At 36.3% G+C, this 19,590-nt stretch overlaps 1 protein-coding gene across 5 annotated transcripts in view; it reads right to left on the reverse strand.

The window, feature by feature from the left end:
- pfkpa (phosphofructokinase, platelet a) overlaps positions 1-15,564 on the reverse strand; it is a 53,735-nt gene extending 38,171 nt beyond the window's left edge. For 2 of the 5 annotated variants that reach the window (XM_056450230.1, XM_056450232.1), the window contains exons 1-7: positions 15,331-15,564; positions 8,823-8,896; positions 6,537-6,614; positions 3,196-3,385; positions 1,323-1,488; positions 1,183-1,227; positions 976-1,084 (exon numbers count right to left, since the gene is read on the reverse strand). In XM_056450230.1, coding sequence (XP_056306205.1) covers positions 976-1,084; positions 1,183-1,227; positions 1,323-1,488; positions 3,196-3,385; positions 6,537-6,614; positions 8,823-8,896; positions 15,331-15,421 — 753 coding nt within the window. In that variant the 5' untranslated portion in view covers positions 15,422-15,564. Of the gene's footprint in view, positions 1-342; positions 439-975; positions 1,085-1,182; positions 1,228-1,322; positions 1,489-3,195; positions 3,386-6,536; positions 6,615-8,822; positions 8,897-15,330 lie in introns of all 5 variants that reach the window. The other 3 variants (XM_056450231.1, XM_056450229.1, XM_056450228.1) reach the window with 3 other exon arrangements.
- Between the last annotated feature and the right edge of the window lie 4,026 nt (positions 15,565-19,590).

A 19,590-nucleotide genomic window follows, 5' to 3' on the forward strand; every position in this document is an offset into this window, starting at 1 on the left:
TTTTATGTTCTACAAATGTTTGATATTTACACTATTGATATACTGCTAAAATCATTGTACTTTTTGGATAAAGTGACCAAATAGGTATCATTTTGCTCCAGCAAGACCCTTAAACATTTCCAATTTACCAAGGATATCAATGCCTCAAATTGGCAACTCTTATTAAAAAAAGAAAGATCTTTGTTCAAGTTGTGTATTGCTGTCAGAGTGAAATCCTTTTTACAATGTGTGGCATATGGTAAAGGATGCATGTTTATTTACAATTGTATTGGAGATGGGCCACTCGTTTTTGGTAGAACTCCAGATTTTTGCTCTCTCCCTTTGAAAACATTCAGTACTCACATCCTTGACTATACTAGAAGTAATAGCTTTTCCATGTCTGTCAATGGCTCCTTCAGCGACTATGATTATGTTCAACCTTGAACCTCTGGATCGAGTCTGAGGCAGCGGACACATTTGTTCCACAAACACATAGGCAAGTTACAGACAGAAGAGCATGTACACATAAATATTACATGTTAGGACATCTGTGGGATACATACCTTTTATAATATATCAATATCTGCAACTAATGTAGTGGTACTGTTACATTTCTTTACAAAGGTGCTAAAAAGTCTACAATCAATCAATCAATCAATCAATCAATCAATCAATCAATCAACCAATCAATCAATCACTTTTCCAGGGTGTCTCTATCAAATAACCATGGCAGGTTATAATCAGATAATGTTCTACTTTATCAAAACTGAAGCTTAACTGTAGATAATGGAACTGAAATAATATCTCGTAGCTTGTCGAGATGGACTTTCAGATTCACTTCTCCAATGCTGTGCACAACCACAAGATTACTTAAATGGTTCAGACCATTTTCAAGGAGAAGAAAACACTATAACTTAATATAAACATGAGGATTTATATATCGCAAGTATATCAGATGTGATGCATTGAGGGTGAGGTGGAGTATTTTTGTTTTACCGCGGAGAGCTTCTGACACATTTTCTCTTCCCAGCCATCCTCAGGGGGCATTTCGGGAATCAACACCCAGTCGGCTCCACATGCCAGGGCACTCACCAATGCCAGATAGCTTTATACATACAGATTAATGCAATGCTATCAATACATGCTATCAATATATTTTTTAAATGAACCGAAATAGCTGGTAATGACATGTACTTATCTTACCCACAATGCCTGCCCATCACCTCCAGAACGAATGTCCTCTGGTGACTGTAACAAAAAAAGTCTGCATTTTCTTTCGCAAGAAACATGCGGATTATGCAATCTGGATTATGTAACTTGTGAATTCTGGACAGCTGATGTACCTCTGAGCTGTTGTCATGATTGCATCCACCACCTCAATAATTCTGTGCAGGGCTGAGTCTGTTCCTATTGTCATGTCCGTGCCGCAGAAGTCATTGTCAATGGAGCCCACCATTCCCACAATGTGCAGAGCAGAGTACTTCTGAGCCGCGTCTTCATCAATTAGACCTACAAAACACAAAAAAACTGGAATGTTGGACACTTCGCGCACTCAGCGGCCGCAGTTTTGCTCATGGGCAGAGCTTTCAGGCACTGATGTTGGATTACTTTATTTATATTGGATTGTGAAAGCAAAATTCTGCTAGGAGAGTGATTATACCGCTCCCGATGGTGAATGCGGTTATACTCATGACAGGTATTATTTGGTAGTTTGGTCATTTATTTCACTAATTTGGCAACCGTCAAACGTCATCTAGGAAACGGTTTGAATTTCCACTCAGTAAAAAAAATGTTAGTCTTCCATTAGAGACGACACTACATTCATATATTATGCTGTTGAGTGTGCATAAGTACATAGTGCATAAGTGCATAGCGTACAGTGTGCTATTTAGGACGCAGCTACGTACAGTCTCTGGGAAAATCCAAAGTTCTGGTAAAGGGGTGCCCAAACTCGGTCCTGGAGGGCCAGTGTCCTCAGAGTTTAGATCCAACCACATTTAGACACACCTGAACCAGCTAATCAAGCTCTTTCTAGGTATACCAAAAACTTCCAGGCAGGAGCGTTGAAGAAAGTTGGAGCTAAAATTTGCAGGATACTGACCCTCCAGGACTTGAGTTTGGGCGGCCCCTGTTCTATACCATTCCAAATAGTCCAAGCTGTTTTAAAGCATCCTGATTACCCTGGTTCTTTGTGAACAGCTGTTAATCAACTCAGCAGGTGAAAAACAGAAGCTCTCTGCTGTTGGTTTGTGGACAGTCATGGCTAAGAGCTCAGTTAGGACCTGCGGTTGCGCATTGTGGATGCTCACAATTTAAATCATATCTTAATGTTTTGAAGTTCCAGTGGCTACAGTCCAATGTATTACTAAAAAATACAAGACTTTCTGTACTGTGAATAATTCCAACGGATGTGGTTGGAAGCCCAAATTGACAACTGTACTGGCCAGAAGGATAGTGAGAGAGGTAAAAAAAAAAAAAAAGAATCCACAGATCACCACCAAGGCCATCCTGATGAATCTGGGCTCTGCTGGTGGCAACATTTTAGGGTAGATACAGATAGTCCAATGGACAATGCATACCATTGTGGTCTATAGACGCAGACCAAGAAGGACACCACTTTTCCCGAGAAGGCCTTTGCAAATGCTCATCTGGACAAAGAAGACTTCTGATCTTCTGTTTTAGGGTCAGATGAAACAAAAATTGAGTTATTTGGCCAGAATGATGTAGTCTTCAACTCTAAGAATACTATCCAATGGGGGCAGCCATGATCTAATGGTTAGAGAGTTGGACTTGTGATCTGAAGGTTGCAGGTTCAAGTCCAGGCTCCGGCAGAGATTGTTGGTGGTAAGAGTATATAACCAGCGCTATCACCACCCTCAATACCACGGCTGAGGTGAGTCCCTTGAGCAAGGCACCGATCCCCCAACTGCTCCCTAGGCATTGCAGCAATATGGTGTGTGTGTTTACCACTCGGTGTGTGCACCTGGATGCGTTATCCCGACTGTCAAACATAGTGGTGTGAACCTAATGTTTTGACCAGGGAACCTAATCACAGTTAATGGCACCACTATCAAAATACACATCAACAACATCATTTTACTGCCTATTTGTCAACTACCCAGTTACTGCTCAACATTTACACAATTCAATTAAAACTATAAAAAATACGTTCAATCAGCAAACATTTATGTGCCCTGAATAATCTGCAGATCATACCTTGCTGGACCAGCTCTGCCAGCAGGCCGCTCCACTCTTCTCTGAAGAGATTTGCCCCGGTCAAGCTGCCGTCTCCACCAATAACACACAAGTTGGTGATGCCTCTCTGTATTAGATTATGAGCAGCCTTCAGGCGACCCTCATGAGTGCGGAAATCTTTGCATCGTGCGCTCCCAATAACTGTGCCACCCTGGAACACAATCAAAGAAGATCTTAACCACAGCAAACATGAGTTGGAAAACGTATTAGCCTATTAATCAGTGTTTATTGAATGGACAGAGTACAAAGTAAAATCTAAAGACTTTCTCAGAACTCCTTGTGAAAACATGGGTGGTCAACACAGCCGGATGTGGGGATTTTAAATCAAATCATCGTTTTTTTTGTATGTTTGTTTGTTTTATTACTTACTATGGTTAATATATGGGCATGGTAAGGTTTTTATCTAAAAGTATATATTATCTGAAAGCTGAATAAATAACGTTTTATTTAAAACCGAGAGACAACTATTTGAAAATCTGAGGGTTAAAAAAATAAATCTAAATACTAAAGAAAAACACATTTAGGGCCTTATCATACACCCGGCGCAATAAGGCGCAAGATGTGTATGGCGCAACTTGTTGCTATTTTCAGATCAGCGCAATCCTAATTTTCACGTTTTGCACCACGTTGTTTAAATAGCAAATCTATTTGAGCCACTTTGTGGAGTCATGGGTGTGCTGGTCTAAAATAGAGGTGTTAAAGCGCATCATTGGCGCGTTGCTATTTTAAGGAACAGAAATAGGCTTCGCCATTGACCAACTAAAAGCTGCTCTAAAGTCCAGCGCAGAGTGCATTAGTTATGCGCCTTTGTGGGTTCAAATGCTTACACATTGCTTGATACACACAGGATGTACAGCAATACACAGCTTTAAATTATTATTTTCTACATAAATTAAAAAATCACTACGTCCATGCCTTTTTCATGCCTCAATGCCTGTTTTCAGTTCATTCATGACAATTTGCATTTGTATAATGTGATTATTATTAGCAGTATTAGTTATAATATGCATGTTTATATTTGTTTGAATAAAAACTAGGCTAGATTTGTGCACCTCTCTGGTTTTGGAGACGTATACATCACCATATGAGGCATAAGAATTGGACGTGTGTTTGGATATAACTTTTTGACCACACTTCATTATTATTGTTCATTTGCTGGAAGTTAGAACTGAGTTTAGAAATAGTTTTAAAACAAATCTTTGTGCTTAACAAGCAAAATTAAATATATAGGCTAATGGATGTATTCAGTGGAGCGCGTACAACACCGTTTCCTTACTCCACGAATTTAAAGGAGTAAAGAGTAAAAGTTGAGAGAAAGTGTATGATTGGAGGAGGCTCGTTCTTTATCCTTGTGCTGCAGATGCTCTGTGTAACTGTTTTCTCACTAGTGAAGCGTTCAGTTTTTCCACTAACAAAGTCTGCCATGTAAATAGCAAATAACGCAATTGACTCTTAAAGGGAATGTAAGATGAGACTCTGATTGGTTTAATGCACAATATGCTCAAAACACACCCATAACTCATTAAGAGAATAAGCACAACCCTGTGAGACCCTGTGCCAGGGCATAGAGAGTATTTTTCTGTCCCTAAAATAGCAAAAGTGGATTAAGACACGCCATTAATGCTTTTGCAGCATGCGCTTTAGACTTTGTGCCTAGATCATTAAAAGAAAAAAAAAAGGTTTTGCTATAAACAATATTTTTTTACAAATGGATCAATGTCTGATTATATATATTTAAAGAGTGATGTGAAAGTATCTAAATGTGTATATTATGACTGTGCATTAAGAATATGATTTGTCCCTTAATTTAGCATTTGGCTAAATGATGACGTAAATTAATTCACTGACAACCTAATAAAAATAAATAAATAAAAAACTGATAGCCAATTTTTAGTAGGGGTGGGCGATATGACCTAAAATTAATATCACGGTATTTTTCATCTTTTGAACGGTGACGGTATAATATCATGGTATTACTTTCAATAGCAAAATAATATACATCTCAAGGAAGAACGGACAAAAGAAAGTCTCACTTCTATCACTCTTTAAAAGTTTTGGTTTGGGTCATTGTAAATGCTCAGTCTCGTTATGAGCTGATCTTCATTTCTCTGTGTTTCTGGAATAAAGCAGGCGAGTCAGCCGCACCAATATATGAGCAGACAGAGCAGGATTCTCATGATGACCACCGGCGCAATTCCGCTCTTTGTTATGAGCCGTAGTTTCAGTGTAAACTTAGTAAAGGTGAGTTTCTTTGGCGATGATGTGTACAGTGTTAGATTTTATATTTAGCGGACATTTGCGCTGAACACGCGGTGAATGCAACGCATCGAGATTCGGGCACCTTCTCCGAAAACACTCGATTGATCTCAGCTGGCGGATCAACATTTACCTCATGTCATGATCGCTGTCATCTGCGCCATTATTATTATTATAACTTTAGGTGAGGTTTGCAAACCTGTGCACTTTTCACTCTTCAGCCGTTTGCATTTCCTGCAGTAACAAAAGCTCCCTGTTATCTGACAGCGGGAAGCGGTGAGTGACTGACAGCTAATATGAACCAATACAGCAGCAGGGTAGAGCGATTCAGCAAGTTTTTAGAGAAAATCAAATCAGATTGCACTACAACCATTATATTCAGACACACAAATGCTCCCAAATATATTATGAGGGCGCATAGATCTAATTTCGGGCGCTCATGCGACCAAAATGGTTGCAATTTCGAGCCCTGTAGTATAAGGACACGTATTCAGACCACAACTGAACGTTTGAAGAAAATTGAATGCCTTATTATTTAGAATTAGCTATTATTGAAGTAAATGCAGCTGTTCAAGGCACATAATTGATTTATTACGGTATTGACGGAAATAGAAAATCCATTTCGTGGCGCAATGTCACACCGGTGATGACTATGACACCGGTGTACCGCCCACCCCTAATTTTTAGTCCACATCAGGGTCAATAAATGATGAGTTGATTTTCACTCTTGGCTGAACTAACCCTTTAAACTAAACATAGTCATAATTCATCAACAGCATAAGCAGTGAGTCAGTGACAACTATTTTAAACCTGTATTATTCAGATTTAACTGAATCACAACCTATTAAACCGTTATAATCAATCACATTAAACTGTCTTATAATTCCTCTTTACCGCTCCTCAAATTTGACCTTAAATTTGATAAAACTGAAAGTAAGACATCTTAGAGACCCATGGGGGCCAGTAACATAGTAACCAGTGCATAGTAACCAATCCTCTTGAAAACAGGATTAGTGGTATGTAAGAGTGTTTTTTATCACACACACCACTTGCAGCATGCTGGACACATTCTCCCATGTCGCCTCTTTTATGTTGTCGCCTCCATCCACCATACCCTGATAACCCTGTAAAACACAAACACAATCAAACATTCACCCCTCTATCCTTCAGTGACCTTTCAGTTACCAGAAATATGAGCCAGCTTACAGATATTGACAGACAATGTTCTGGCTTGGCAAAGACATGGTTCTGTGTTTACAAAATGTCTCTACTCGGCACAGTTGTGGACTTGAAGTGTCTCACTTCTGCATCATTAGCAAATGCTTGCCTTAGCCAATGCCACAGACAAATAATATGGCACACTTCACCTTCATTTTCTCTAGGAGAAGATTTACGTGTGGGTTTCTTCACTGAAGCTGTTGCATAAGAGCACAGCAGGCGAATAAATATGCAGCCTATAAAAGCCAGACATCTCATGGTGCGCTATCAGATGCTAATGGAAAAACTGTGTTTGTATGAGGCCAGATATTTGCTCTTCAGTTCAAACCACTGTGGAAATAGTTCTGCCATGCCAACAGCACCAACATAGATTTGTATTGTTTTCATTATATGGTTTGCAATACTTAAAAGGTAGTGTGTATTCATAATACATCTTAAAGGGGACATATTCTGCCCTATTTTACAAGAAGTCAAATGGAGTCCCCAGTGTGTATGTAAAGGTTCAGCTTAATCTCTTAAGGCCCAAGGTGTTTTTTTACATGCATTTTTTATTTCTCTTTGCTATTTGAGCTTATTAGAATTAAAAAAAACATCTTTTGATGGTATCATAAGTATCATCTTTTAATACGATGTACTTTTAGAGGAAAATGATGTTCATATATGTGGACTAGTGGTCTGAATTTACATAAAACACTTTTTCCAGATTTTTTTAAATGCATATTAACCATAGAACATTTTTTTCTTTGACTATCAGAGAGTAAAAACTATTTTTTTCCCCATTTTGGACAGTTAAAAATAGTGATTGGGTCATTTCATATGCTCAGGATGACACTGTATGTCTGTAACAAAATATAAAACATTCAAAGTATTTTAATTAGCCACTTAAGAGCTAAAATATGCTGTCCACATATGCGGACACTCAAGCCCTAGAAGGTTAAAATACTCCACAAATAATCTTTTATAACTCCTTGAAACTGCCCCATGTAGGCTTTGGTCCTAATGCTGCGTTCACACCAGATGTGGATGAAGCATCAAGCGCGACTGATTTACATCAAGCGCGAATGATTTACATGTTAAGTCAATGCAAACACGCGAACAGACATCCTGCGGCACGATCTGGAAAATCTGAAATTCAGACATTTGCGCCACGCTATCCAATCAGGAGACGTAGCGCCTGTTGTTGGGCCTCTTGCCGACACCAGACAACAGCTCATCAAACTGGGCTCGGCTCAGTCGGAAGCACCGCATAAAGTTTCCATCATCCAGGTATAGTTTCTGGAGGAGTTGATGAACTCACTGGGTGCTGGGTGCACCTCTGAATGTAAAATTGGCTCAGACACGACTCCAAAGGATTCGACCCTGTTTAATCAGCCTTCCTAAAGCACAAAAACACAGCTAATGTCTCAATAAAATCCATGTTAGCCATTTAGCAAAGAAGCTAGAGTCACCGGGCAGACAGAAGCCCTGCCCATGATGCAAATCCACGTCTATTGTGAGGTGAATTTGACGCACGAAAGAAGCAGATTTGACGTGCGAATGAATTCGAGTAAACTCAAAATGTTCACACATCTATTTACGTGCAAATCTCACGATTTACTCGCGCGTCTGGTTAGAACACAGCATTATAGTGTCTGTTGGGTGACTGTCGCTTTAAATTCAAATGAGATTGTGACCTTTTCAAAAGAGGGTGGAGCTATAAACACCTATGTGTCAGTATAGTGGCAGATTCAAAAACAAGTCTGACATCCTATGCTAATAAAGGGGGAGATTTTCACTAATAAGCAGGCTCTCCCCCTTTGATGACACATACAAAGGAAGAATGTCAATCAGCACGTTTCTGCAGACCATTAGAAACTGGTTATATTTACCGACTCTTGCCACACAACTGTGTTTAAACCCCTTACAAAACTGATTTTTGCATGATAGGTGCCCTTTAAATAGGAACATTTCTTCTATTATAAATAAATATGCCATTCAGAAAGAGTTACGATATCACTGAGAGCTATTAGACCAGTATAAGTTATACAGCACTGTCATAGTCCCTAGTTTGTCTTATAAATGTTTACTATAAGTATACACAGTATGTAAGGACATCATTTGAATAAGAGACTGACCTCGTGAACGAAGTAGACTTTGGCTCCTACATAAATTCCCATACGGACAACAGCCCGAACAGCAGCATTCATTCCTGGATGTAGAGAAACACCAGACAAAAATGTTTATATAGAAACATATTAATAGCACAACACTACAAAAACAAAAGTAGGCTATACTCTATGTTGGTAACATTATTGAAATTATTTTACAGCAAATCTTTAAAAACCTGCAGGCCGCTCTGGGGGCTAGATTGATTCCTATTATATTTAGATTTTACCAATAATTGGCATTATCAGGTTTGATTTTATATGCTAAATGTGCGCAATGAAAGCCATACTGGTGTTCCTAGGCAACACATTACAACAGACTGTGAATGATGAGTAAGAGAGAACCAGCGGGAAACAGCAAAACAGCACGATCCCCTAAAAACACACAGTTTCAGTATCGATATTGTAGGTGATCAAATGTCAGCAGCAAATATTAGAAAAAAAGGAAAAATTATCATTATAATAATACATAATCTACTATTTTCTTTTTTATGAAGGATATAAATATTAAAAATGATTTTCATGCTTTTAATCCCACATGAAAACACACTATTGTAATTTATACTATAAGCTATATAGCTTTTAAACCAAACTATTGTAAAGTGTATATTGTATATATTGTTATACATTATACCTTGCTGATGAATGTTACAACATACTGAATTATCCCAGGAGGCACACAACAGATATTTATATTAGGTTAGATTTAGGTCATGATGTCAGGTGACCAAAAATCAATATCTAGCCGACGTCTAATGATAATGTTATTTTCATGTCCAGTAACGACTTAAAATAATGTTGATATTTGGTTGATTTTAGATTGTGTTGGAAAGCAACCAAAATCCAACGTTGAGACAACATCTTAAACCAACGTTATATTGATGTCAAATACTGACATTTATTCGTCAGGTATGGCAACCAAATCCAACGACTGATAGAATGTAACATCCACACAAAGTCAAACTGTAACATAATTAGATGTTGATATTTGGTTGTTTTTAGGTTGTTTCGGAAAGTGACCAAAATCCAGCATCTATCCATCATTGGACACTGATGTTAGTCTGCCGTTGGGTTCTGACGTCAACCAGATATTCATTTCCACCTAAAATGCAATGTCCCCTGACATTGGGGTACAACCTCAATCTGACGTCATGTTGACGTCCTGTGTTTGCTGGGATTCACTATAGTGATAAACTGTAATAAATACTGTAGTATCCATTCAGTTTTAGTACAGTAAACTGTGGTGTATTGTTGTAGTATTATATACAGTACCCTATACTTGTAGAAAACTTGCCACTCCAATACTTGCCAGTATTGGATCTTTTTTTATATACAACTAACTTTACTATAGTATGGTTTGAAAGTATTTAACTTAAATTGTTATAGCATTTTTTTTCATGTGGGATTTTAAGAAAGCTAGTGTTGTAAAAAATAAAATAAGAAATCTCAACATTTGAGAAGTAAAACTCAAAAGATGTCCATGCAAAAAATATGTATTCGGTTGCATTAAGTAAACAATGCTAACGCACCACAAAAGTTCCCTGAAATCACATAATAGAAGTTATGTGACATGTATTATGTGATAAATTTTTTATATTGTTTGTCACTTATAATATATTCCTCTGTTGTTAAGCTTGCAGTGTAGTTTTGCCTTTAGAACTTGGATTATATGTTCATTAAAGGGCACCTATGGTAAAAAATCTACTTTTCAAGCTGTTTGGACAGACATATGTGCATGTATGGTGTTTAGACTGTCATATTGGGGTGATATAAGCACACCCAGTGCTTTTTTTTTTTTTCAATTTAACAACATAAAAAACGGTGGACCAATTGGAGCTGTTTTCAAACCGACCGCAACTTTATGTAGGTGAGCGGTCCCCCCGCCCACCAATATTGATTGACATGCGCGTCATCATATCCTCAGTTTGTTGATTCACATCTGCCATTTTCAGCGTGAGTCGAAGCGATATCACTAAAGGAACACGCTAGCTCTATTTTTAGATGCAAGGCTCATTGGGCTCAACACAAGATCAATATTCTCCACATTATCGCTCTGATCGGAATTACTGGTTGTATCTTTAGGTAGGTTTGCAAACATGTGTACTTCTCATTGAGTCTACCTTATACTTCAGCCGTTTGCATTTCTCGCGATCCCAGAAGCTCCCTGTGATCTTAACTTGCATGCATTTTAGAATTCTAAACATCGGTTTCTATCAGGGTACACTCAAGTCGACGGCTGGGCGCCGTGGACCGCTGCAGAAACCTATGTTTAGAATTCAAAAATGCGTGGCGCGACGATTCGGGACACTTCATGTTTCTGCCGCGCCACAGAGAGTGTCTGGTGTGCCGTGTCGCGGCTTCGAGCGGTGCATCCGGTGCCTCAGTCAAAGTTAATTCAGTGTGCGTGGTTATTAGTTTCTGTGTACAAGCTCGGCACTTGAAACTAGCACACAGTTGGCTGTAAAACTGTACAAAGACACATGATTTTGTACTCTCTGCTTGGTCTGTGTCAGAGTCGTACATGTACGACTGAATGCTGATCATCTCACTCCAGCTTTTTCTCAGTCTGCCTGTCTGACTCTGTTTCAAACGCATGGCCCCGCCCCCTCGTTACGTTGGCGGGAAGCTGAAACTAATTTACATGTGAAGCAACACACCCATAAATCAGCGAACTGTGGACACGCCCCCAACATGACACTTTTTAACACATTATAATAAAAAAATCTGAATTGTGTTTTAAACTGAACCTAAACTGACACACTCAGAAGAGCCGTAATATTAATATTAAATCAGAAAAAGGAGGTAAACTTTGTGCCCTTTAAAACTGTTTTGGACGTGTTTTTAGACATTCACCTAATCTGATAACACAAATAAGTTAGTCCTTGACTAATAATTGTCTTTCTTGTTTGGTGTTTCTGCTAATTTCCTCAAAATTTCCAATAAAAAAGTATTTCCAAATATGCGCACATAAGAACTAATTTAAAAACATTGGGTTTTTATAGAAATGAGCAAATCCAACCTTTATTCATATTGTTTTTATTTCATATTTTATGTTTTTTGGGAGAAACATTCTTTATGAAATAAAACTCCTTTAAATATTTGGTATTTTTTTTCCACATGGTTATCATTGTTTGCCGGCCAAAATGTTGAGACTGATGTGGGTCACATTCGAATCAATGACAAAAGGTGTCAGTGTCACCAGATCTGTCACTGTCTATCAATTTAACTCAAACAAAAATACAATCCTGCTATTTGTGTTCAGCAGCTGCTCTACAGTGTTACGTACGTGCAGGTATACATCAAGTCACTGAACTGACTAACATTGCATGTAAGTTACATCAGATCCACATTTCTCATTTCAGAATGACACATTTCGTCTATGGTGACTCATTAACTACTATCAAATGTGGATTTTCCACATAGTAATCTGCAGTACAAAACCAGGACATTTGCATTTCTCACATTGAGCGTTGTAACAAGCTGTTTTTAATGTCTAAAAATCAATGGAAATGAAAGAGACTGGAAGTCTCAAGTTAAGTCTGTTGTGACAATGTTCACTTTAGCATCCCTTTAAAAGGTGTTTTGTGAATAGTATCTTTTATAATGTACTAAATGTTGTGTTTTCAGACACTTATTGCATATTAAATGTGATAAAATGACATATATTGTAGAATACATTTATATTAATTTACATTATTTTACAATAAATATATTTTACAATGTTTTTTGGACCACTTTGGAGGCATGACATTACACCAATTTGACCCTTTTTTGAGATTATCTTTTTTAAGAGTAGACTTTAGTACAGTATGTATTAATATGTAAATGTACAGTTTACAGACCTTTAAGAAATCTTGATATATAATTACTTTTTTGTGGTATGGTTAAAATCCAATGGCATTGAAATGCAGTTTGCAATTCACACACTTTAAAAAGGTCCTTTATATTAATACTTTAACATTACTTTCTATGTATGTTAATATGAATCATTTAAAATGTAATTTAATTTGACAATCAGAAAATGTGTTAACGTTTATATTTTTATATTCCTAGGCACAAGTTCAAAGACTTTTATGTAATTAATATGATTTTTATTTGCTTTTCTTTTGTGTCATTTGAAATATAATGTGATTATATTTCATATATATATATATATATATATATATATATATATATATATATATATATATATATATATATATAGTTGAAGTCAGAATTATTAGCCCACCTTTGAATTTTTTTTTTCTTTTTTAAATATTTCCCAAATGATGTTTAATTAACAGAGCAAGGAAATTTTTACAGTATGTCCGATCATATTTTTTTTTTTCTGGAGAAAGTCTAAAATTATTAGCCCCTTTTTGCAATATTTTTTTGATAGTCTACAGAACAAACCATCGTTATACAATAACTTGCCTAATTACCCTAATCTGCCTAGTTAACCTAATTAACCTAGTTAAACCTTTAATTGTCACTTTAAGCTGTAAAGAAGTGTCTTAAAAATTTCCAGTAAAATATGAGTTTTGTCATCATGGCAAAGATCAAATAAATCAGTTAATAAAAATGAGTTAATAAAACTATTATGTTTAGAAATATGCTGAAAATATCTGCTCTCCGTTAAACAGAAATTGGGGAAAAAAATAAATAGGGGGGCTAGTAATTCTAACTCTATGTCTATATATATATATATATATATATATATATATATATATATATATATATATATATATATATATATATAAACCAACACACAGTAAATAGTAGTAGTAGTAGTAAAAAGTTAATTAATTAATTTATTAAATAAATAAATAATAGTAATAATAATAAAAAATACAAATAAAAAAATAACAATAAATCAGAATAAATTGTACATTTAATTTACTTACTTGTATTTTTTTAAATATATTTATTATCTGTTTTTTGTCCTGTCTGTTAACCTGTTGCACTGCAGAAGCTCTGTCACGAAAACCAATTCCTCGTATGTGTGAACATACCTGGCAATAAAGCTCTTTCTGATTCTGATTTTGATTTAACAATCAACATTTATGGATAAAACAATATTACTAATTAATAATAATAATCAGTATATTTACAATGATTAATTTATAATAATATAATAAATTATAATTTCATACACAAGAGATGTCTCATACATATTTCCTAAAGAAAATACTAGTTTTTGAAAGTGGTTAAACAATTAAAGTTGCCCTTAATAATAATAATATATTATTAATAATAATAATTAAATGAAGAAAAGCTGATGTTTAATTATTATGACCAAATCACCCTGACTAGATCAGGTTACACACAAGTCATTTTGAAGGTCAGATCAGGTAGTAGCAGCCTCCTAAAGCAGAAGCAGCCTCTTAACTGCACGTACACACATTTTCATAGTGAAGGCATGTTTTTTTTTTAATATGACTGAGTGAAACGTGACATTGGTTTATAATGCCATGCGCGTTGCCCACATGACTCAGTTTCCTGTGACGTAACTTTTCTCCAGCTCAAAACGCGCGTCGGCTTCTCACGTACGCATGCTACAGACATGCTTCACCCAAATGTCACCCTATTAACCTCTTCTAAACGAAAATATATAACCCAATGAAGAAACAAACACGTGTTTCAAAGCATACCAACACGGTAAACACAAGAAAGCGACTCTGAGTGAGAAGCAACTTCCTGGTTGACGACGAGCAAAATCATCAACTGACAGACAGGAAAGCGTTGATGAGGTAACACAGATGTGGTGATTAATATTAAGCAAACGCAAGTAAGCATATTAATATTTGGTCAGAATGGAGGCAGGGGAGATATGCTACGTGCTATTGGTGAAGGTCACATGATTCCGCAATGCAGTGACACGAATACCGGAGTAAATTAGAAGTAATTACACACACACCTACACAGCAGAGAGATGAGGGACAGAGTTATGTCCGTTAAATGGAGACATCGTGATAGAAAAGGGTGGATTTAGTGTATCCTCATGCTTTTCCTCCTCCCCATCATCATCAACACCATCACCTCAACCGGTTTTATTTACTAATGTTGATCAGGCTTAACTAGCAGAGGTTAAATTTAAAATAATAGCACCTTTAAGTAATAGTGAAAGTCAAAGATAACACGACGACCTTGTGAAAATCAGATGCTGTATATACGTTTGCATCACTAAGACAACCGTTAGCCCTTTCATCAGTCTTTAGCTAGAGTTAAATCTGTATGTATTATTCTAACAATTTATTTTTATGACTTACATTACACATAACAGAATTGAGGTGAATAACGTTACATATATTTAACTGACAGTCGTGAATCCCACTGTTGACGTAACGTTACGATACGTTACAGTGCATCAGAATGAGCGTGTCATTTATACATACTCCAGGGATCATTCTGAACACAGTTATAGAATATTACACCGATAATAACGAATTATAGATATACATTATGAAGTAATAATAACAAGATATCAATGTGATGTTACCTTGCGCATCTCCTCCGCTTGTCAGCACCGCGATGGCTTTCCCAGCGCCTGTCAGGTTCTCAAAAAACCTCTTAGTGTCCGACTGAGCCATTTTCCCTTGTATTACTTACAATATATTAAAACACAATAATCAATAAATATAGTTGTAATAGATTTGTGCCGGTTGGGAGACTCTATCCTCCCCTCTCCTCTTCTCTCTCCAGCGGTCTCCTCCTGCCCGTCCTCGATGAACCTGCATCAGCGATCTAGGTGGTTGACATCTCTCTCAGCCAATAGCTGAGCAGATTTCGCATTCTCGCCAGAACATTAACCAATAGCAGACTCTCTTCCGTGAAGGAAGGTGATGTGGGCGGTGAATAACTTTGCACTTGACTTATATGGTCTTGATCCGGTAAATTGAGATTCCTTCGAAGAGCAAGACCACTGAAATGAAATTTATAGTAAATAAACATCTGTCATACGGGGATTTGCGCTGTCATAAACTGTTTGCCATACACGTGATTAATGAATGAAATGTACACTCGTGTTATTATAAATATGCGTATCTTAGTAGCGTTTAATTACAACCGTTATTTTAGTGTATGCTGCCGTCTGTTGGTTTATATAAGAAATACACAGGGATTGCATATGAAGGAGCATCATTTATAGTTATTTACATGATATGTTTTCTTGAATTGTCAACAAACAACCTTTAAAAATAAGCTGTCGTTTCTAAATATGAATATTATATTGTTGTGTATTATAATCAAAAACAGATCTGACAACAAACCTTTCAAATGTGTGTTAAATAGTTTTTTTAATTTAGATATCTGTTTTATAGAAAATGTTTACTTATTATATTGCAATAATAGGTTTTATTATGCTATTTTATTGCTTAATGGTGGATAGATACAGTAAATGTATTGATTTCAAGTGACAAATGATAGTAAAATAGGTTAGATTAGTTTTCTTATGTTTAAGAACTAACATTAGGTAACAATATTATTATAATAATAAAATATAATATTATACATAAGAAAGAGATCACAGACATGCAATATCTTAGAAGACACATTTTAATAGTGGATATATAAATAATAATAAAAAAAGTAATACACAATCTCACACAGCAATAATATATTCATGACTCAATAAATCATGAACTTGAAATGCATAATTCATATTTTTCTTTATGAAACAGTACAAAACTATTGACTTATTGATCAACTTTAAGCACGCAAATAATCAGTTCATGACTCAAATATTTAGTATGATAAGTGCATTTCATAAAACCAATACAATATATATCCATCAAGCTTTTAAATGACATAGTGTTTGCAATTAAATTCAAGTATATACATAGAGATGTGTATTAATCTCTAACGTCGCCGTCTGACGGAGCGTTTCTCCAGACGCTGAAGAATCTCTCGCACTTTTGAATTGATGATTTCCCATGCACAATGTGAGTGGAACTGGAAAAAAAAATAAGAAGAAAATAAATATGGAGACATTAACAAAAATAGACAAACATTAACATTGGGTTTTATCAGTAAAAGGAAGTAACACAGTTGTCAAGTATGGTAACCAATACTTGAAATTCGTCCACAGTTGTTCATAGCACTCAAAACACTACATGCAAAAAAAATGAATAATAATAAATAAATAAAATAAATAAATATATTAATGAAGGAACGAATGAAGAAACAAAATAAATAAATAAATAAATAATGTAAATCAATAAATAATGTCAAAAAATAAACTCTAAATTTGGGTAAAATATGCATCAACCCAACAGGTGGGTTAAAATGTAATTAAAAAATCTAGCCAAACCATATTTGGCTGGTCCATTTTTGACCAGTTTTGGATTAAACCAACTCGGTGCTGACAGACAGACAGACAGACAGACAGACAGACAGACAGACAGACAGACAGATAGATAGATAGATAGATAGATAGATAGATAGATAGATAGATAGATAGATAGACAGACAGACAGACAGACAGACAGACAGACATATGGATAGACAGACAGACAGACAGACAGACAGACAGACAGACATATAGATAGATAGATAGATAGATAGATAGATAGATAGATAGATAGATAGATAGATAGATAGATAGACAGACAGACAGACAGACAGACAGACAGACAGACAGACAGACAGACATATAGATAGAAAGACAGACAGATAGATAGATAGACAGACAGACAGACAGACAGACAGACAGACAGACATAGATAGATAGATAGATAGATAGATAGATAGATAGATAGATAGATAGATAGATAGATAGATAGATAGACAGACAGACAGACAGACAGACAGACATATGGATAGACAGACAGACAGACAGACAGACAGACAGACAGACAGACAGATAGATAGATAGATAGATAGATAGATAGATAGATAGATAGATAGACAGACAGACAGACAGACAGACAGACAGACATATAGATAGAAAGACAGACAGATAGATAGATAGACAGACAGACAGACAGACAGACAGACAGACAGACATAGATAGATAGATAGATAGATAGATAGATAGATAGATAGATAGATAGATAGATAGATAGATAGACAGACAGACAGATAGATAGATAGACAGACAGACAGACAGACAGACAGACAGACAGACAGACAGACAGACAGATAAATAGATAGATAGACAGACAGACAGGCATATAGATAGAAAGACAGACAGATAAATAGACAGACAGACAGATAGATATATAGACAGACAGACAGACAGACATATATCTTACCTTCTTTTTAAGAAAGTCCTCTAATTTGTTGAAGCATGTGCTCACAGACTCATTTTCAACACCGACCGAGTGAGAAGCCTAGTCAGGAAACACAAACAATATGATCCCCATGTTGATAATAAGACTTGTATTAAAACTATTAATACCACAGTCAGTGCTGTATTTCTTACACAGTGGCTCAGGCTGTGATGTGTGTGCTGAAGGGCCTCAATGAACGCCTTTGGATCTGGATTCTCCATGTACATACGTTCTGCTTTCTTGACAATTTGGACAAGCGAGTCTGCAGTGTGATCCATCTGTAAATCGTAGAGCATTAATATTAGTGTTGTACATAAACATTTGGTCACACTTTTATTTATTTGAATGTATTCACACTATTACTCAGGGGTCGATCACGAGTACGCACTGCTTTTTCTTTGCTGACAAGAAAAAAAAGTGCACTGCGCTTTTTATATCGCTAGGCAACCACTGGATCAGCTGTGTATTGTGCTCGAATGCTGTTGTTGATATTGTTATAATTGTTATATTTATTAATATTGTGATATTTGTGAAGTTAGACAGCTCCAGAAAACTCAAAACAGCAACCACTAGTCTCTCCTCCATCTATAAATGTCTCTTTAGTTGTCTTAACAACACAAACACTGCTGTCACCTCAGTGGTAACCCCGCCTCTGCTTTCATTTCATTGGAGATTGAAAAAGACACGACTGACGTAGCACAATTTTTCCGCTCAGAGGTGACTTTCTTTTAACTGCAGGCACAGAGAGTGCAACGGCAAAAAAGTGAGGCACAGTAGGCGTTAAAATGCAAGTTGCTCAAAACAACGACGGCCATTAGGGCTCATTCACACCGAGTGCATCTTTACTTCTAAAAACACTTCATGCTGCGCTCAGGAATGCGTTTAAAAAAAGTGCAGCATAGCACGAGGTCCACTTGGCATTATATTATGAACGTAATAATGACAATAACAGACCCATTAGTATATGAAAACAATATGTTATGATAAACACTTGAAGAAACATCTAATAACTCATGATATTCTGAACGAAGTCACAATAAGCGACTCGTCCACTTTCTACTAACGCTTTCATGCCACTTATCTACTATAAACAGGAGCTCGCAACAGTTGCCCCGCCTCCAAGCTCTTCTGATTGGTCCACTGCTGTGGAACTAACAGTAATGAGCTGCGCTGCGGGTAAAAGTTGAAGATCTTTCAACATTGCACATCATTTAAAATGCGCGAGTGACTGTCAAACACATCCGTCAAGTGTGTGTTTACATTGAAAAACAAAAGTAGCAAACAATAGTAGTGCATTGGAAAGGAAAAGCAGATTCAGTTTAAACAGCCCCTTAGAAAATAATAATAATAATTTAAAAAAAAAAACGTCTATTTGGTGTGATCAAGGCCTAATTAAGACTTTTAGTTAAGATTTTTATCAGTACAAACCGTATTGAGGAGGTGTCGTGGATCACAGAGACTGGCTTCATCATAGTCAAACGCACAGTTGT

The sequence above is a fragment of the Danio aesculapii genome, chromosome 24, assembly GCF_903798145.1.
Source record: "Danio aesculapii chromosome 24, fDanAes4.1, whole genome shotgun sequence".
Classification (NCBI taxonomy): domain Eukaryota; kingdom Metazoa; phylum Chordata; class Actinopteri; order Cypriniformes; family Danionidae; genus Danio; species Danio aesculapii.